Source organism: Zeugodacus cucurbitae, chromosome 3 (assembly GCF_028554725.1).
Source record: "Zeugodacus cucurbitae isolate PBARC_wt_2022May chromosome 3, idZeuCucr1.2, whole genome shotgun sequence".
Classification (NCBI taxonomy): domain Eukaryota; kingdom Metazoa; phylum Arthropoda; class Insecta; order Diptera; family Tephritidae; genus Zeugodacus; species Zeugodacus cucurbitae.
Window position 1 is genome coordinate 3,535,772 of NC_071668.1, and position 22,007 is coordinate 3,557,778.

General features: G+C 33.3%; 1 protein-coding gene across 12 annotated transcripts in view; it reads right to left on the minus strand.

Annotated features, from left to right (window-relative positions):
• Positions 1-22,007, minus strand: part of LOC105213057 (protein turtle) — a 110,962-nt gene that overhangs the window by 36,178 nt on the left and 52,777 nt on the right. For 6 of the 12 annotated variants that reach the window (XM_054228102.1, XM_054228100.1, XM_054228101.1 and 3 more), the window contains exons 4-6: positions 20,416-20,537; positions 9,998-10,283; positions 3,457-3,698 (exon numbers count right to left, since the gene is read on the minus strand). In XM_054228102.1, the coding sequence (XP_054084077.1) occupies positions 3,457-3,698; positions 9,998-10,283; positions 20,416-20,537 (650 nt within the window). The remainder of the gene's footprint in view (positions 1-3,456; positions 3,699-9,997; positions 10,284-20,415; positions 20,538-22,007) is intronic. The other 6 variants (XM_011185590.3, XM_029040868.2, XM_054228107.1 and 3 more) reach the window with 3 other exon arrangements.

Below are 22,007 nucleotides of genomic sequence, written 5' to 3' on the forward strand. Positions count from 1 at the left end.
CTATTTGTACTTTTTAGTATAATAGAATACATATATCTCTTATGAAAGACGATACATAATAAATTCACTTTAATTTATTTTCAATATTGCTGCTGCTGAACACAAAGATAGTATTGTCAATTTCCATTGAAATCTCTATAGATACTGCCATAGTTCAAAGGAGGACAACAGCTTACCAAGAGACTTAATGCAAAAGCAAGCGTCAAACAAGTGTTACAACAACAAAGAGACATATAAACACAAATTGTTTAATTTACGCATTCAAAAGCTAGAACGACATTTAAGTAAGCGCGCGATAAATAAGGTTTAAGGCAACACTATTAAAGTGCGGCACTTAGTGACTGCTGTTGCAGTGGATATATGTATTTGCGCAAACACTCATCCATTTTAGCGCGAATGAATGAATGGGCGAATTCAGTGAAAACAAATGAAGACAAAAGCGCATAACAACGTCTAATGACAACATCTGTGTTGGATCAACGTACAAGCGGTTGTGCATTATTGTTACTCATACGCCATGACACACCGAGTGTGTGAGTGTAGTACCACCAACTGTCATGTATGTGTGTGTGTGCTTGCGTCTTTTAACTATTAAATTGTAGTCGCGCATTAGTGTTGTCATGTTGAATTAAGATTTTCTTCTACTCCGAGCATTCCCTAAGCTATTCAAGCTGTCAAATAAACTCCCACAACGCAGCGCTGTGCAAGAAAGTGCGTATGTGTTTGTATACCAGGCTGACAGTTATTGAGCGGTTTTCGTAATATAATTGTGTTTTATAATATCGTTAGCAACACTTATACGTACACACAAGCAAACGCTCGTATGTAATCTACTCTAGTAATGCTCTGCAGTGTAGCACAGTTTCAGGCGCTGCCACAGTTCTACGACCACACACACACATGTGCCGCATACTTATGCATACTGCATAATAGCTGTATTTAGTTTATAAATAATAACTGCTGTCGTAGCTGCAGCATGTGTATACAGTACTTTGTTTAGAGCACAATTTCATGGCAGCGCTGCGTCTGCTGTGCTCTTTACATTAGTATCAATGGAAGTTTTCATGTTTGTGGCATTAAGTTTTGAGCTCAGCATAATCTCGCCTTACGTAGATAAATGCGGATATGCGCTTAAAGTTACACACTCGCATTTTGTTACTGTTATTTTATGTCTCTTAGAGTTTATGTACAGCAAGTGCAGTTGGCCTACTTCTCTAGAGTATGATCAATTGACTGCCACTGTCTACATAAATTACTTTAAGTTAACTCGCTCGAAAGAGTTTGTAGCATAAATAACTGAATTTTTTTTGTTAGAGTGGATTTATTTTGCAAGAATTTGGCATTTTGCTGAATTCTTTATCTCATTTGGTAGTTTGAATTTATGAAAAATGTAGTTTTTTAATCAATAGTTGAGAAGGATTATATAAAATTATATCTAAAATATTTTTTTTTAAATTTTTTTCAAATTACTGTAGCATTAAGCTGAGCCGAGCAGTTAAGCTGATAATTGAATTTTTAGTTTTTGATTATCTACTCCAACTTTAATGAAATCTAAAGCGAATTTATTTTTATAAATATTTTCTTATAAATGGCAACTCTATTTACACCCTTATTTTGTGTGAGTAAATTAGACGTAGACATAATTTATAGCGTATTTTAAGTTAATTACACTGCAACTCACTTAAATGGGATTAAAATAGTGGAAGAAATAGTTTTTCTACACATATATGTATACCTCAATGTAGCTCTGACTCTCTTTCAAATAATGTGAGGTCTCTTGCCTCAAGCAAAATAATTAATTTGCTTGTAATTAATACTGCCATTAAAGCATTTAAAGCATTTTGCTGCTTTTTTGCCTTCATACTAAAGTAAATTAAATTAATGACTTCATTAAGATGCCGTATAGAGTCACATAATCATAAAATAAATTTTCAGAAATTTCAAAAAAAGTAGTCAGAGTAATTGTAATTTACGGGCTTCAAAGCATATTATTACTAATAGTTCAAAATAATTCACTATGCGCCTAAAGGTATGCTGCATATAAAATTTCAATATTTTCTAAGCTACACTGAGTGAAAGCTCAATACGATGGACACGTTTTAAAATATATTTTAACCTGCTAAACACAATTAAGCATTTTATGGTTGCACTGATTAGAGCTTTGTAAAAATATATTACATGTATGGATATCATAATCTATATTTGGGTATGGGTATAGGTACATACTAGATATAAATATTAGATGGGTGTATATAATAAATAAAAGTATGCATTTAGGAATGTTAGTGATGAATTATTAAATAAATGTTTAAATTTTTTCATATTTTTTGAATAATTCTTTCTGTTTGTTTATAAATAGGGGGCGACAACACTTAAACATATGGATATGGAACTCTATTGGAACTAAAGTAATTCACAAAGGAGTTGCATTATTTTGAACATTCCAATTAGTTATCGAAAACGTTAAAAAAACTGCTAGTTGATTGACAATTTGCCGGGTAAGTGATAGTTTAAGATTAATTTCACAACTTGAAAGCTCAAATTACATTTAAAATCAACTAATTAGCTCACTTATCTACTAGATATAGTAAATGGTATAATTTCCCCAATTAGTATATTTAAACATAACCTATCTGAAAGCTCACACCATATGAAACTTTTTTGGAACACTGTTTTAGCTTATGAGCTTTCGAAAATTATCTCTAATACTACTTCGTTGACATTAAACAACTTAGTAAGTAACACAAATAATGGAAAAAAAAAATAATTTAAGCAGATTAAATTTATTTTTTGAAATCTTTGAGCTTTAAATGTGCTTGGAGCTTTAAGTGAGCTTTTTATACTAAATGTTTCATTGTATTTTGGCTTAAGCTTAAGCAAGTAAACATAATTTTAAATTATTAAGTTTTATTTTTAGAAAACTTTTGTGAAAGCATTGAGCTTTGTGGTTTAAGAGAGCTTTTTAGACTAAATGTTTCATTATATTTTGGCCTAAACTTAAGCTAGTAAATATAATTTTAATGTATCAAGTTTTATTTTTGGAAAGCTTTTGTGAAAGCTTTTGTGAAAGCTTTGAGCTTTGAGCTTTAAGAGAGCTTTTAAAACTAAAAGTTTCACTTTTTTGTGGCCTAAACTAAAACTGTAAATGTAATTTCATTAAGACTGCCTTTGATTTAATAAATCTACATTAATTCAGCAAGAAATGTAAATACTTCTAAAAAGCTTCCATCACCTTTGGTGAACTTGCCAATCAACTAGATAAATCCCGTTTGAAATTTTTTTTTATTTCAATTTTACTTCACCAAATCAATTATTGTTTTTTTACTTTTCTTTCAAACTTTGCTTCTTCGTTAATTTACAATCCAACGAACGGCAACGAATTACATTTTTGTGTAGGATTCTATATTTTATTTCTGAGAGGGAGGTTTGGTGGTTCGAAAATAATTTATGTTTTACCATGATTACAGCGCCGCCCGCTATTATAACACGGGCCGTATGGGAGACTTGTCCCTCACCATTGCGTGCAATGCAAGTGTACTCTCCGATGTCCTCGTGTCGGATGGTGGAGATCCGTAACTCGGTGCCATCATTAAAGATGCCAACAGTAGGCGAGGGATCAACGGGATTAGCATCTTTGTACCATAAGATCTCCGGTGTTGGGGTGCCATCCGCTTGACAATTTAGAATAATTGAGTCGCCTGTTTTTTGGTGGAAGAGAATGAAATAGAGAGTGAGAGAAAGTAAATTAACAAACAAATATAATTCAATTGAAAAGTACAGTTATTTATATATATAGTATAATGAAGCAGTAAAAATACTTAAAGAATTCACTAAAATATGCGTGGTTCATACACTCGCACGCAGTGTCTTCTCAAAACTTCGCGAGTGGCTGTGACAGGGGCGGGCGTTGCTTGCCACTCAAGTTAGCGATAAGCTGTCACAATGCGGACAGCGCTGGCTGATTTTTAGACTAGATACCAGTAGCTACTTTTAGTTTTCATTTTCTATAATTTCTTCGTTGCTTCTCTTTCCGCTCGGCAGCGCTGCTCATTGTCTTCGGCATGTTCGCGTGCAGCGTGTCTAACTGTCATTGTTCGCCTGCGTGCGCGACATGTTTGGGTGCGCGTGTGTTTGCGTGCCGCTGTCGCTCGTTTGATTTGTTGTGCGCGCATAGCAGCAGCAAACTTTTCTTCCGGCTTATCGTCAGCGCTTTCCTGTACTCACGCCCCTCCCCCAACTTGCCTCTTACTCTCCTAGCTGCTTCTTATGGCGCGTAGAGCCCGTGCTGTTTGCTGTTCTCTGCAGATAATTTGCCATGAAAACTGCCGCTTGGCTTGTCTTTTATGTTAAGCGTTATACTTTTTATCTTTATCCACTTCATCTTGCAGGAGTTGGCCAAGTGAAATGTGCGCGCAAATAGGATCAACAGTTAGAAATGGCGGAATAAAGACAAAACAATAACAATATAGTCTAAAAACAAGTCAAAGACATTGCTCCATTGTCTGCGTGGTGGCACTGCCAGCCATAACGGTATTCGTATAACTGTGCGCTGTTGTTCTTTGCTGCTGTAAATTAGCCGCTTGCTTTGCTCATTGCCGGCATTTCTAGTGTGTTTATGGCGCGTGAACTCGCAGCTCCTTTGTGTGCCGAAGAGCTTCCTGCTGATTTCTGCAAGTTTTATTTTTAAACACGAGTATTTTTACTATATTTTTCAACTGCTACATGTTTATTTAAATTGTGTTGGCTTCCATCCGCAATATTTTTAGAATATTTTTTACAATTTCCACTCAGTCACCTAGCGAATACTATACAAGTAGGACTTCCTTAAGCGGGCTATACAAACGACTCTCAACTCCCCACCTTCTAAATTCCGTGCGCACCCTGTATTGTGCGTATTTTTCATGCTCTTCCAGCGTTCTTGCTCTTGAAAGCACATCTTCTTCAATGTGCACTCTGGCGTTATGGCATTCATTGCCACTCCCATATACAATATTCGCCTATTCATCCCTTCTTTGATTCTCCTTTATGCACCTAAAACATCTACTTTGTTGTTGCTGTTGTTGTTGTTTTATGCTTACTACGACAACCGCAATTAACACAAATGGCTACAATTGGTTTCAGTTTGCCTTCAGTTGTTGTCCTTTGTTTATTGCCATTGTTCGCCTGCGTTGTGCCGCAGTTCTATGGTATTATTGTGGTACTGTTTGTTGTTGTTTTTATTTGTCTAAGCTTTAAGTTGTTTGTTATTGTGATTATTGTTGTTGTTGTAGCAAGTAAACTTCAATTGGCTCTTCTTCACCACCACATGGCTTTTGTTTGTCTAACCAACGCATTTTAATTACTTTTTAATTAACAAAGTTCCCCCTGTATTTGCGGTTATAACGGTGACGTTAAAGTTCTGCGCATTCAAGAGACGAGAAGTTAAAGTTATGTATCTAAATTGGATACTTTTTCTGAGAAATGCTTTTAAATAACATTTTGAAATTAGGTACGAAGATTGTTGGAGTGTTATTACAAGCCTTTCTTCAGCGGTTAAAGAACAGAATTAAAACAAGTTTGATGAAAATATGACAAAAACTTGCATAGAAGAAGAATGTGTTGTCAAATTGAAAGCTTAAAAGCTTTACTCCAAGTGCTTTCGCTAAAATTAGCTTTCGAACTGCATAACTTTCATAAAATTACTAGTGTTTAGGCGGTCACTAAAATTTGTTACCAAACTGAAAGCTCAAAAGCTTTACTCCAAGAGCTTTCACTAAAATAAGCTTTTGAACTGTGTAACTTTCATAAAATTGCTAGTGTTTAGGGGGTCACTAAAATATATTACCAAACTGAAAGCTTAAAAGCTCCACTCCAAGAGCTTTCACCAAAATAAGCTTTCGGACTGTGTAAGTTTCATAAAAGTGCTAAGCTTTGTGTTTAGACGGTCACTAAAATTCGTTTAACATGCCCTTGGAGCTTTCACGGTAGATAAAAGTTTCGTTTAGACTTCAAAATTACCTACAATAGTGTCTGAAATCAACATTGGATTCCAGAAGATGACGACCGAGTTTTCATCCTCTACGTATTACAGAAGAGGAAACTCTCACGCACCAATAGTGGTCATTTACCGTACCTGTTGTTATAGGTGGAGTAGCTTGAGGAAATACTTGTGGGAGACAGACATTTCAGACACATTTCATATCTAAAAGTAGTTGTTATCCATAAAAAAAGACTACATACTATTCACAATTCTTTCAACTCTCGCTTTCATCATGCTCACTTTGTCAAAAGTAGCGGTATATAAACACTTCCGAAACTGACAGCAACCATTTTCCAACTACTAATTGCCATTTACCAGTCGCAGACTCGCCTTCGCTCTGTGTTTCGTCTGTCCAACTGACTATCCGGGCACAAATTAAACACGTCTTCATAGCTGTCTATTAAGACAGCAGCACTGCAACAACGGCAGTTGGCAACAAAACAGACAGACAGCAGCATGGCCACAAGTCAACCGCATATTAACTTTCGCTAACTTGGCTCCTTTTCAAGTTTAATTACACAGCATTAAAGTGAAAGAAAAACTCGACGACTCCGCTTACAACTATTTACTCGCTGTTTTCAAACAGCTCATGTCAAAGCGCTGAGAGCGAAGAGATGTGTAAGCTGTCATATAGATATGAGTATATAACTGAAATTTTTATTTTAAAGCTGTAAGTATTGGTTTAAAGAAGTTGTTGGAGATCCTCTGTGGTTTTTGTTCTCTCAAACGCATAAAATATACCCTACACGCAGTGCATAGTTGAACCTCAAAGGTGACAAATTATGCCTTAAATCACAACTCGCGAACGATATATACTCACAGGTTCCAGAATTGTGCTCAAAGAGGCAGTCGCACGGCAGACAATACAGAAGAATTACAGTCAACACCAGTGAATAGCATTCAAGCAGTGAAAGAGGGAGAGGAGCAGGTAATTGTAGCGAACTGGGGAACGCATGAGTAATGGAATTTGGAACACAATTCAAATCGATGCTAACGGGATGTTGCAATACACCAGCGCTCTCGATATGCTTTGCAAATGCGACGCGATGGAGACAAATGTTGACAATTATTCATAGCCCCGCTGGTTGCAAGGATTACGCATTGATATTAAAGGGCGGGAAGGGTGTTCGATAAAGGAAGAAGACTGTAGAGTGGATATTGAATGGGTGGAGTGATAGAGAATGTGGTGCTTGTGGTGTGAGTTATACATATAAGAAATGGAAATATTCTGTCTAAATGGATAATTTGCAAATTTCCTTCACAATTTGTAAGCTATGCCTAGAAGTATGCTATTAAAATTAAAATGACTGAGCTAATAAGTGTGTATAGAAATTCGGAGAATATCTAGAATGCGTATAAATCGTTGAATAGTCATTAAAAAGTATATGAGACTAATTGAGTAGTTACTAAGCTTCCAGATCGAGTAGTCATAAGTAGTTCTGAGTATTTGTGTGACGTCAGAATAGCGAGAAGACACATAAATATTGCTTTTTTCTCATATATTTCCAAGTTACGGCTTTCTTAGTCCGTTACTTACCATTCTTCCACATTAATTATTTACGGCATCCGCTTTGCAGCTATCTGGACAACAATATTAAGGCTTTAAATAACTACCAGCTGCAAAAAATTTATAGTATATTACCTGTGTACCTTTCGCAAAACGAAAAAGTTCGCTTAGGCACTCAAATACTTTGTAATACTTAGCTGCGTGTGTGTGTGTGTGTGTTGAACACATCAACAAGAAGGATAAACTCTGTGAAAGTGACAAATTTGTGGGTTTCGCAAACAGACCGGCATGCAATTTGCCATTTATGACAGCACACATTGCGGCACACACACACACACACGCCAAGCCAAATGAATTGCCAGCAAACGGCGGCTGCAGTGGCGGGTGAACGGCGGGCTTTATGTGGGTGCGACTGCAGAAGATGGGCAAATTTGTCGAAAAAATCTCAATAACCGACAACGGCAAAGGGATGCGGTGGAACGAAAAGCTGTCAGCGTGATGAATTCGGGTGCACAGGTACTAGCGTAGGTGAATGGCAACGCCGAGGATGTACGAGCGGATTTTAAGTAAAATGTGTGATGTCAAAGTGGCAAATGTCTAGAATTTTTTTTTTCGCCAAGCTCAAAAAGGTTGGTTAGAAAGTTACCGCTTTGTCGGTGAAAGGTGGAGCGCAGAAGCAGAAACAGAAACAGAACAGAAGCAGAAACCACCCACAAGTCGTAGCTTGTGATTTTGTAGTTTTTGAAGTATATTTATGGGCGCCGAAGAGCAGCTCACTGCATATGAAGTTGATGTATGCAAATTGTGTACTCACCTACACACACGCATGACACCGTTATAAGCTCTTGGGTACACATGTGAAGATTATAGCCGCAATTTGTTTGCGTTTCTATTCTTTCGTGTGGAAGCTGCTTTCACTTCATGTTTTCCTTTTTCATTATTTTTGTTTTTGTTTTGTTTTGATACGGCACACGGCTCGATGGCTCGATGGCTTAGCTTAGTTGGCGTGTGTTTGTTTGTGTGTGGTCCCAACAGCCTCGCAGCTGACAATGACAAATCGAAAGGAATAAATCCTAACGGGTTCTGTGGCAGTTGCCGCAACTGCTTTACTTCACTCTTCATACTCTTCGATTTTTATGTTTATTTCTCTATTTGTGTGTGTGTGTTTGTGTGCGTGTGTTAGTTTTTGCTGGAAATTTATTTGCTTTAGTCGGAACTATCATAGCGCTTGGAGGATTCCACTGGCAAAATATTTATGATTATACTTTGTGTGCGCAATATTTGTTGGCACTCAGGTAAGCCAAGGTGTTTTGTGCCGCAAATAAATCAAGCAAGAAAGCTCACTGGCATTTCTTTACATTTGGAATTTAGAACAATCATATTTATTGCGAATACCGTTGCGTGGCATGCGTTTCATATTCTGTGCTGTTGTCTAGTTTAGTTGCGTTGGAATATCGGTGCGTTTTATAGTGGTATTTCAAATTGAACCAGAGAGGAAGCAAGTGATATTTAAATTGTGTTCAGTGTGCGCGAAGATGAGTCAAGAGGAATTTAGATTGGACACACTTTATTCATCATGCCTAATGTCCTTTTTGAGTTGATATCACTCCATTTCATTTTTAATCAAAAGAAAAGCTTTTTAAAAGCTTCACAAAAAACACTTTCATTAGATACTTTTCATGACTTCAGTATTTTTTCTAGCCAATTGGGACCTTTCGAGAGCTTTCACACTTCAGGTAACTTTTGTTAGTCTCATTTCTATGTATCGAATAATATTTAAAACCAAATATAGAGTTTCACAAGCTTTTACTGAAAAAGCTTTCACACGAAAGGCCATTTTTTATAAAAATAGCGAGCTTTCACTTAAAAAAATTATGTTAAATTTCATTTTATTTCATTTCAAACTCAACGAAGCTTTCACATGTACTTTTTTCTAAACAAATAAAGCTTTCAACCATAAAAAATACTTCTGATAAAGCTTTTTCAAATTTTATTGGATTTTATTTCGAGCTTTTCATAAGCTTTCACATAATATTTTGTTACCAAATAGAGCTTTTAACGAACTTTCAACCAAAAAAGATCTTTTGGCAAAGTTTTTTCATTGCATCATATAAAATTAGAAAGCAAATAAAGCTTTTGACGAGCTTTAACTTAAAAAGCTTTTATATGAACAGTACTTTTTTATTCAAATAGAGATTTTCACAAGTTTTTACTCAAAGAAATGCATTTGTTAAATTTCATTCGATTTCATTTCGACCTCAATAAAGCTTTTCACAAGCTTTCACACTATTTTTTTAACCAAATAGAGCTTATAACTTACTTTCCACCAAAAAAGACCTCTTGGCAAATCTATTTTGTTGTGGCAGATAACATTATCAAGCAAATAAAGCTTTCAATGAGCTTTCACTTATTTTTTTTATTTTGTTGAATATATAATAATTAATAAGATAGTAGAGCGCTTTGGTACTCACCTAAATTAACATATATAATATCCTCTGGTGTAACACTAAAACGTGGCGGTGCATGTACGTCTAAATGGAACCATGTACCGTTCTTATGCTGCTTGGGATCACGATTTAAAAATACCACTTTACACTCATACCAGCCTTGATCCGACTCCTTGATGTTGGTCAAATTGAGTGAAGCCGAACCGAACGGTGAGTCCTGTGAGACGCGTGACACACGACCCTTGTAGCCCTCTTCGATGTGCTCCGGATAGCTTTCATACCATATATAGATCGGTAAATCGGAACCCTGCTGGCGGCAGCGTCATTGTTGTTGTTGATTTCATTTTGGGGTTTTGAAAATTTTGCATTACACAAAAATTAATACAGTTTTGTTTTTGGAAGGAAATGGTCCATTGAAGAGAAAGAAATGTGAAATAGTTTATATGAAATTAGTACGACTTGTAGTGTTTATGTGTGCATATACATGTAATAAATGAAAACGAAAAACAAACAAAAAATAATGACAGTTCAAGTATGTCGATGTCGAACAATTACGTAACCAAAGTGTTTACATAACCAAAAACCAATGTTTACAAAACGAAATTGGATACTTATGTACATACAATGTTTCATTAGCTAAATTAGTGAGCTACAAGCGAGTTTGTTGCATATGATACTGACGCAAAGAGTTGGTTAGTTAGTTCTTACTTAAGTATAGTTATTGATATGAATATATTTATATAGCTACTAGTTGAGTACATATAATAAATTTATGAATATGTGAAAAAAGCAGGTATTCAAGCACAAATCTCTGGCAAAAACTAATTTCGTTTAAAATGTTTACTTTACATTGCATTTCGTTGGGAATAAATACTCATGCATTGCACATAAATAGTTTTATATTTAAATTATGCAAAAATTTGCGCACAAAATCCACACTTGATTACACGCACACAATGCCATTTGTGCAACATACGCATGCAACATTTAGTACACTCGAAAAAAAATTAAATTAAAATTTTCATAATTTTTTTCGGCATTTTTAATTTGTTTTAGCATACACATTTGCGTTGCATAACAGTTATTTCGTGTAATCGCATGTTTATGCTGGTTTTTGTTGCCCACTTGGAGGCGCTAGAGCATGCAAATTATATAGGTATGCACTTCATAAGGCAATGCGCCAAATATTGTGTGAATTTTTCGCAAATTTTCTTTTGTTGAATTGTATAAATGCATGCGCTCATAAAATGTACCGTTAAAAATGCAATAATTGCATGAAAAGTAGCAATAAACTCGATTGAGAGCACTTCGAAATGCATCAGCATATTGAAATGTATGCGTGTTTGCTTTCAAAATAAGCGCTAATATGTGGTTATTAAGCATGCAGTGAGCAAGTGCTTAACAATACACACAAACTAATTTGCCACCAACGGCACAACACTATTTATTCAATACACTCATGGTTATAGTTATACGCTACTACTTATGTATAAATTTCGCTAAAAGGACCTCTAGAAATAAGTAAGTGTGTGTGAGCTTTTTTAACAACCATTTACTCTTGGCACACATTTTATTAGAAAAAAATATTTTTACTTCGCTTTTATATCAGCGCATTTGAGAACTGTGAAAACGTGTGGTCGCTCACATATTGTTTATTAATTCAATTAAGCCATCAAAAAAGCGCTAAGCTTTTTTCGCAGCCACGTATGAAAATATGTCTGGCAAAGTGAAATAGTAAATTCAGTGTAATTTCGATTTAAAAAATTTACGAGTTTGTGACGTTTTAATATATGCTTGAGTGAAAGCTTATAGTCAAAAGCTGCTAATATGAAAGCTTAGTCGAAAAAATTTCGAAACTTAATAGTCTCTTGATTTGTTTTTTTCTAAATTCAAAAATATTTTGGGTTCCAACCCAACTTTGCTCTAGAATTCGAAGATCTCTTGAGTCGGATTTCGGTACTAAAAAGTCTCTTTTCGATTTTTTCTGAATTCAAAACTATTGGAACCATTTAAGTTCCAACCAAACTTTGCTCTAGAAATCGCGGACCTCTTGAGTCTGCATTATAAATTTATGTGACCATTACGCGCCTTAGAAGTTGTTATAAGACGAAAATGTCATCCAAGTAGTGAATTTCAACTCTCAAAGGGAGAAAAGCAGTAGTTGAGCAGTCAAATTGTCGTCTAACATAAAAAATGTATTCGAAGAATTCAAAATTAGTTTATTTAATCAGTTTGTGCACCGTTTCGATACATCTCTGTGTATGAATGAAAGCTTCGAATGAAAGCTTTGAATGAAAGCTTTGAATGAAAGCTTCGAATGAAAGCTTTGTATGAAAGCTTTAAATGTAAGCTTCAAATGAAAGCTCTTTTTTAATGAACTGCAAAAACGTGAATTGCTTTTCTCCAACCATTCTTATGCCACTAAACATTGTTTTTGTAGCCTATTTATAAGTTTTATTTAATTTGCGAATGAGTTTCTACACACAGCTACTTAAGCGCTTTTATGCAATCCCATTAAAATTTCTGTTTAAGCTGCTACTTAAAACTTCGAATGCTCTTGCTCATACACCTCCACACTTACAGGAGCTGGCTGCTGGAAAATTACGATTTTTTTCTGCTGCTTCTTGACACTTAATTTGTACATTAGCCTGACAGGGCTGACAGCCAAAGTTTTGCGCTGATAAATGTGTCAGAACGTAACGAGACACATGCATGCTTAGAAAAAACGAGCTGCAGCAAAAAGCTCTCTGGTAGCAGTAAAGTGGAGTCAAAGTAACCCGCATATTTGCGTTTATTATATTTTGTCTGCTGTATATTTTCACGTGTCATATGTGGCTACTAGCGGTAACTTTGTGCCAGATTAAAATTTTGAATAATTTTGACAATCAACTTGAGTTGGAGTGTAAGTGAGGTGAGGTGTGGAAGGGTAATCAGCTGGCAGTTTGACATTGCTGGAGTTTACTTTAGAAATTTGTTCGAGTTAAACATTTATATGCTCTCTCATTCGCATAGCATTTAATTTCTGCTTTGACATTAGTGTTATCAGTATTTTATATTTACTTTAAGTATGGCAGTCGGTGAGAAGACACACTTTTGTGGCACCAACTAGCGCTCAGCGCCGCCATAAATCGCCATAAATAACTACAAGCATAAAGCCCTTAATTTTGGTCAAATAATTGCGCTTACACGCGCCGCCACCACTAACACCAGCAACTGTGTCTCTTACAGCGTGTGAGTGGCACAAGCACTCTCCGCGACGGTACACCATGTCGTATACTCATTGTTGCCATGGTCGCATAACTTTTGCTCGCCTGATTGCGTCCAAACACTGCTCGGCATGCGGTCTGTGGTATTTTCGACTTTTTATGCGCCAACATTCGCTGCTTTTTTCCCCCGCTAGTGTGTGTGCGCTGTGTGCTTGAGGTTGTGTGTCGTAGAGATAACATGTGTAAAATTTGCAAGCGCCATGATTATTATGGTCGCCATAGCTGCTATCCGAGCGATTACGATAATTTAAATAGTTTTTTACGCTTTAAATGCGATTTTGCGGTTTTGCGCTGTAAATACAACAAGCGCCAAGTGTGACAATAAATGGGCATACAGGGTTGCAAGGAAGGAGAGGGTTACTCGGTTGGACAGTGTTACCTCGGAAGTGCAGTGTTACTCAGAAGTACAGTGCTACACATACCCTTGCAGCTGTAGAAATCGTTACTCACGCGAGTTCTGGCTTGCTGCCAGTGTATATAAAAATACATGGCTGATTTCTATGAAATTTTTCAAAAAAAAAAAGTGAGTTTAAGTGTGAGAAATTTATTTTCAGATCTTCTATATTTAACAGCTATTTTATCACATCAAAAAAATAATTAAAATTTTCCCAAAACACGCATTATATTTCACGCAAAACTTTCAAAAGCTCACAATTATAATGCCGTTTGCTAATTCTCTAGACCAAAATCATGCGCATTAGCCCAGTTGAAATCTGTCATAATTGGCATAATTAGTGCGGCTCATTGCTTATTTATTTATTAGCCGCATTTTTGATTTGCCATTTTAATTTTGTTTACGCTGCCGTTGCCGCTGCAGCTATTTGCTCGCTCGCGCTAATTTATAGATTTATTAACAAAACATTGGCATTATATTGCTGGCTGTGGTCATTTTGTTATTATTTGCGCGCAGTTTTTCCATAAATCGGTCAGCATGTGGCATTTGCTTTTAAGCGCACATTTAAGCCCTTTTTTTCGGTGTTATTTATTTGCGTCTTTGCGCAATTTATTGTAATTGCATTGGCAAAAATTTATTGCCTCGCCGGATTAATGTTTTATTTATTTGTGTTTCAAATATTTTATTATTATAGTTTTTTGTTTTTGGGCGGTTTATTGCGCGCATTAAGCGCTAGTTTTTGTGTTGCTTTTAATTTGCCGATTGAATTTCCAAATCTAATTAACCTAGAAATTTGCGCATGTGGAAAATTTTATGGGATTTGCTTGCGTTTAGCTTAAGGGGATTGCAGTTAATTAATGATTTTGGGAAAAAATACATTAAAATTGCTTTATTGTGATTTGATATGGTAGGTGGAAGTTGATATACAGCTGGGCTGACACCAGTTTGGGTTTGGAACATTTATTAATTTGCTTTTTGGAATAATCAACAATATCAAAATTTTAAATTGATTCTGAATTCCTTAAAACAATAAAATAGATCTCAGTGACTTCAAATCCTTGAATTCACTACTAAGTCCAATGCAGCTCATTTTAAGGGCGTTTTCTCTAGACTTATGGTTCTCAAGAAGAAATTAAACGCATTTAATTTAATATAAATTATATAAAGGTTTGCTGTTATGTTTTAAAAATTATTTCGGCTAAACGACCTCCGGGCTGGTTCGAATATATTACAGCCGAGAGGCTTAATCTTCGACCACCTTTTGCAACAATTTGAGCGTATTTCAGCAATAAACGTTGTTCCGGAGTAAGTCTCTTCATTATGAAATGGCAAATCAAACTGAGTATAATGACCTTTTCGCACAGCCAAAATAATTTACTACATTAATATTTTAATTGAGAAGCCAATTTGTAAGCTTCATCAGCTGATTGATATTTTCCCGCAGAGCTGCATTACAGTTTCAACTCGATTAGTATTCGATTAAAAACTAATATAGAAAAGAAGATTTTTCTTTTGTATGGTAAATCGAACTAAATTTGTGCTTTAATCAAGCAAAAGGCCGTTAATTGATCAATTTACCTATGTGCGAAAAGGCTATAAATCAATTAACAGAAGTTAATCAAGTTGCATTCCAGTTTTAACTCGATTAGTATTCGATTAAAAACTAATATAGAAAAGAAGATTTTTCTTTTGTATTCTAAATCGAACTAAATATGTGCTTTAATCAAGCAAAAGGCCGTTAATTGTTCAATTTACCTATGTGCGAAAAGTCTATAAATCAAGTAACAGAAGTTAATCAAGTTGCATTTCAGTTTCAACTCGATTAGTATTCGATTAAAAATGAATGTAGTAAAATATAATTTGTCTTTGGTAAATCGAACTAAATTAGCGCTTTAATCGAGCAAAGGCTGGTTAATTGAGCAATTAAATCCTGTGTGAAAAGGCTATAAATCAAGTAACAGCGGTCAATGTTCCCAAATAATTTTTGGAACTCTTTTACTGACCTTCAGCAACATCCGACGTCGTCTGAATTGAGTCTACTCGTGCAGGGAGATCTTTTCAGATTAGACTGCATCTACGAATAGTGAACGAAGATGCTCCGAATGACATTCACACAACAAGGCAATTGTTCGACTGGTGAAAGATGGGTCTAAAGATGGAACTACTGTTTTTTGAGATATTGGTAGGGAACTCGTCGCTTACAATAAATTCATTATAATTTTTATCAGATGGTACCTAAATGGGTAGAAAATAGCTGACGCTTTTTACTATTACGGTATAGATAGTTTTCATCTAGCATTCCGATAGCTCCTGCCTCAAGTAGAAATCCATCTGATTTCGAAGTCTAAGTTCCTTTCAGTCTTAACATCTTCGGCCTCCTTTTAAAGTTTTTTTTTTTTTAATTTGCATTTTAAATGTTTGCTTCTCTAACACACTTAAACTCTACAGTTATAAAAAACAGCAACAATTTCTTACAATAACTTATGATAACATGCATGAAACCACTCAATTAGCTAAGTAATTCTCAGGTGAAATGGCATAGAATGCCTTTCGTTGCAAGTAAAGTCAAGAAATAAGAGACATGCAACATTGAGCAATTAAAAAGTAAATATGAAGAGTTAAAAGTAAAATACAACAATAAAAAATCATATGTGCCATACGAAATGAAATATGTGTGTAATAAATCGTTCGAGTATTTCACTCGAATTCAGTTACGTTTTGTTAAATTCAGTGCAATTAAGTTAATTGAAATTCGAACTTCGAGACTTCTACAGACTTCCACGAAAGATCGATATTTATATTGCGCTAACATACGAGTTTATACAAATTAAAGTATTTTTCTACTGCTAACGGTGTGGTGACAGGTGAGTGAAGGAGAGTAGTCGCTGGCGTGGTAAGGTGAGCGTGTGCACAGTTTGAGGGAGCGTTAGAAAAGAGGTGGTGAGTTGTGAACAGTGCATTGGAAAAGTACGGTGCGCTTTGCATATAAAACGGAAAATATATTGAAATGTTGCAATTGAAAGGCATTGAAATGAGTGCAGCAATGCGCACTTGCGGTTTTCGTGAGTGTACGAATATATTTTTTGTACGCACACAAGTGCGCTTGGCATGCCAGAGCGTCTATTTAAGAGCAATAGAAAGTAGTAAGTTATTTTAAGGCATAACGCTGAAGTGCTTTGCAATTTAATTACTAATTTTTAAGTGTACCAAGTACACTCGTGTGGTCAGCAAAAGCAGTTGGAAAATGTATTTTTAGTATCTCTCTCACTAATTGCTGGTGAGTTGCATGAATTACTTAGTGCTATTGCTACGATTGTTAGTAATTATTTATATTTTTGCAATTCTTTTGTTTTTGTAATGCATTTTAGTTGTTGAAAGAGGAAAATCGTAAGCTAATGGTTGGTAGTAGGTATGTTAGAAGGGTGAATTTTGCTTTTGCAAATTTTGTTGGTGAACTTTGCATGATGGATTGCTAGGTGAATTTGCTGGTGTACGGTTGGCAATTGCAGTGACGTGGGCGCTTGGTTGAATTGGTGCTGGATGCGGGGTGTTTTCTTCTCTCACTCTCTCTCTTTCTTATTTGAAATTTTCATCAGATTTTTTTCAGCGATTTAATTATTCAATTCATAATTTGTTTAAAATTCGTCAAATCTTTAATTCCGACGTTTTTGAATTTTTTGGAAAATCGTATTGAAATTTGAAAATTTAGTTTTCAGTTCGTTCAATTTGGTTTGTTTCTTGGTATTAACGGTGTGGTTTAGCGGTATAAAGTTCAACGCAAATACAGTTACTTAAAAAAGCGTTTATTGTATTTAAATTGTGTGTTGTTTATAAAATATTTTCCATATATTTGTACGCAATTTAATTGAGTGTGTGGTTAAAATGAGTTGCAGCTTTTTATTGGAGAGTATTTTTGAGATACTATTTTTTAAATGATTAAAAAAAATTATTTTTATTTTTAATTGCTTTGAAAATATTTTTGAAATAGTTTTTGCAAAACTTTTTTTTTTTTAATTTTCAATTAATATATTTAATTCATTGGAACATTTTTTAAAATATTTTTTGTTTAAATAAATAAACAATTTTTAGAATTAAATTTTTAGTTACAACATTTGATTGATTTGAAAAAATGTTTGAAAATAGTATAAAAAAATAATAAAAAGTTTGTGAGTTTTCACACATCACATTTCAAATATTTTTTTTAATTTGAAAAACTTTTACTAAAATTTTCAAAAAAAAAATTTAATTTTGAATTATTATTAAAATAATTTCTATGAAATAAAATATTTTTTAAATAATTAAAAAAAAATGTATTTTAATCTTTTATTGATATTTTATTGCTTTGAAAATGTTTTTTTTTTAACTTTGAAAAAAAAAATTATTTGAAAAATTTCGAAAATATTTTTGAAAAACTTTTTTTTTTAATTTAAATATTTAATTTCAATATTAATTACAATTAAAATATTTGATTGATTGGAAAATATTATTTAAAATAATTTTTGAAAAAATGAAGAAACAATTTTTAGATTCCAATTTTTTGTTGCAATATTTGATTGATTTGAAGAAATTTTCGAAAAAGAGTTTTTGATTTAATTTTTTTGTGAAAATATTTTTTTAATAATTTAAAAAAAATGATTTTAATTTTTAATTGCAATATTTTATTGATTTGAAAATATTTTTTTTAATAAGTGTTGAAAAAATGTTTTGAAATTTCTCGAAAATATTTTTGAAATAGTTTTTGAAAAATTTTTTTTTTTTTAAATTTTCAAGTCAAATATTTTAATTATTGGAAATTATTAATTAAAATAATTTTTGAAAAAAATAAATAATTAATTTTTAGATTTCAATTTTTAGTTGCAATATTTGATTGATTTGAACAAAATTTTCGAAAAAAGGTTTTTGATTTAATATTTTTGAGAAAATATTTTTAGTGAATAGAATTTTTGGGAAAATATTTTTTAAATAATTAAAAAAAAATATTTTAAATTTTAATTGCAATTATTTATTGATTTGAAAATATTTGTTTTTAAATAATTGTTGAAAAAAATGCATTTGAAATTTTTTGCAAATATTGGTGAAAAACTTTTTTTTTAATTTTCAATTAAAATATTTGATTGATTTGAAAATTTTATTTAAAATTATTTTTGAAAAAATAAATAAAAAATGTTTAGATTTCAATTTTTAAATGCAATATTTAATTGATTTGAAAATATTTTTGAGAAAAGGTTTTTGATTTAATATTTTTGAGAAAGTATTTTTGAAATACATTTAAATTTTTTTTTTTACTTTCTGATTTCAATATTGATTTGAAAATGTTTTTTAAATTTTTTTTTGAAAAATTATTTTTTAATTTAATTTTTATTAATTATGAATTCAAATATTTCCTATGAAATATAATAATCTCAAGCAAATTCAACTCATTTTAGATTTTCTGTTGCATAACTGTTGATATTGTTTGCTTTATAATCTTTCGTTTTCATTTGGTTATATAAGTATATATGTATGTAGTATATGTGTTTTGAAATTACAAGAGCTAAAAGCATTTAAATGAAGCTTCTTCAAATACGCTAATGCATAAAATTTGCATTCTTGCCTGGGCCAGTACATTGTAAGAAACGCATTTATTCAAAAATGTCTGTTTATATGTATATATATATCGTATAAGTAAAAAAGGATTAAGAAGCGCAATAATGGCAATAAATTTTGATTTCACAAATTCCAATAACAAAATTAAGAAATAACGCACAAACACAGAATTTCAAATGCAATTTCCTCTCAAATAAACAACACTATGCCAAAAATTAACACATTTTAATCGAACAAAAATTTACATTTTAACTAACGCCAGCCAATAACAGCAAATGCAAAAAATTTGAAATTTTTTTTTCCTGTTTTTTGTTAAACACTTTTAACACCGAATATATATATGCAAATGCAAATTCCAGCAAAACAAAAAACACATTTAAACGAAAATCATTGAACGTGGCGCAAAATTCTTATGTAATTATGTTGAAATAATGCACAAAAATCATTACTTTACAGTTTTTTTTTTTCATTTTTTTAATTAATATGCTATATGTTAAATGTTACTGTTGTTGTTGCACGCAAATTGTAACGGTTACGTTCATGGCCAATATACTAAATACTCACAGTTGAGCGGAGGTAATGAGCAAAATTTCTATTTAATTTTTTTACTTTGTTACTGTGTGTGTGTGAAAGGAGTATGACAGTGGTGTAAAGAAGACACTTTTGTAAGCAAAAATAAATGCAAAAAATCTTAAATGCATTTATAGTTGCTAACAAGTGTAACACCTTCACACACACACAGAAAATATTTTCGATTTTTTTTTTAATTTTTTTAATTTTTTTCTTTTGCTCAACACGCCCCATTTTTTGCCTAGACTTTTCGCTTCACCTCGTTTGTAGGTAAATTCTTTGTACGTGCTTCTTTGTTTTTGTTTTAATTTTTCTATTTTTTTCTTTAAAGTATTTATGTCTTTTACCCGCTGTGTCTGCTAGTTTTATATAGTTACTTGTATCTTGTTGTTGTTATGAACGTGTTCATGTTTTGATTTTACTTATCGCTCAGTGTTTTGTTTTTTTTTTTTATATTTTTAATAAATATATTTTATCTCATTTTTTCATTCATAAAAATGTTTGTTAAACGTTGTTGTTGTTGTTATTTTTTTGGTTTTTTATATCGAAAAAAGTAAACAAACAAAACGTTTTGGACGCTTTAATAAAGAGAGTTTAGAGAAGAAATATTTTTTGTGATATCGTACCGTTTCGCTCACCTTCTTGTCCCACTGTAGGACATACGGCACCGGATGATCATTGGGAAATTCGACGTGACAATTGAAGATGACACCTTCGCCGAGTATCGCTGTGATGTGTACGGCATCTTCTGCAAGTGAAGAAAATGAAAAAATCATATGTGGTTAAATGGCTAGTCAAACAATTGATTAAAAGAGATACATATAAATAGATAATAAAAAATTCTGACAATTTTTTTTTTAATTATAATCTAAATTCTCTAAAAATCTTTGCAAACTCCGCAAACTGCCATTTACATGCTAAAAGTATTTATGCAGTTTATTGACCTCTTCCAGCCGTTTTGCCACCGTCTGCCACATATCAAAATGTTATCTCAAAGCATTTGCGGTTCCGCCACAACCTCAACCTCAATCAATGTCTGCGACACATGTCAGTGTGTGATTGTTATCGAGAGGAGCATTTTGTAGTACTTTTTGGCAATATTCCTGTTTTTGACTTTCATAAATTCATGCATTTATGCTTTTGTCATGGCATTCATTCAATTTGCGAGGCACTCAAGCATATATTTCTTCACAACTTATCACTGTCACGCCGACTAAGCTTTGGGGTCTGATAAAAATGAACTGTTTAAATTTCCAAAATACTACAATTTGAATTGAGCCACACGCAGTAGCGAAAAGAAAAAGAAGAGCTGACAGTTTTATAGAGCAGATTATATTATTCATGAAAATTTCATAGTCAAATGCCAAAGTCAGCATGATATTTTTGAATTGCCAGCAGCCAAAAGAACACACACATACTCGCTTAGAAATGTGAGTGAAGGACACATTTGAGGGAGAGGAAGGAGAGGGAAGTGCTGTTGAAAATTTTGTTTGAGCCACTGAGTGTGGTCCAAAGAAAGCCTGCGGACAAAAGCAAAACACCCAGGCACCTAATGAAAACTGTGAAAAGGGTGTGTTTATACAGAGGAATATAACAAATATTCTATGTTGCTTATCTATGGCTTGTGTGTTGCGAAAACCGACTGACTGACTGACTGACTGGCAATAGACATAAATGACAGCAAAATAGAAAATAAAATTGTCTGATAATAGTAGCTCAAGTTATTGTTTGACTTATGTTGTGGTCAAAATGCGTAAATGAAAAGCGTTGAAGTGAAAGAATATCAATAAGGGTTGCTAGGGCTGCTATTTATATTTAAGGCCTGAGATATGAATATGGAAAATGGTCTTCAGGCTTTTCAAGACATTCTTCTTGTATACAAATATGATCGGTTTTATTTTGAATCCATTTAAAAAAACTGTCGATCGAAAAAATATCTAAAATAGATTTTAAAAGCCTTAAGTATTTCTTGTGGCCTTGAAAATCAATTAAAATACAATGAAAATCAGTTTTGACTATGCCGAAGTGGATATAGGGGGCAACGAAGTCTTAAGTTTTGCCGTACTGATACCCGAAATTATCTCAGTCTCAAGTCCAATGTTTCTAGACAGTCATACCCGCCCAACATTATTATACTCGGATTCGAAGACACATTTTTGGTTCTTTCAGATCTCTAGTAAAACTTTTTTTTTGCTGAGAAACTTTTTAAAGCCTTTGT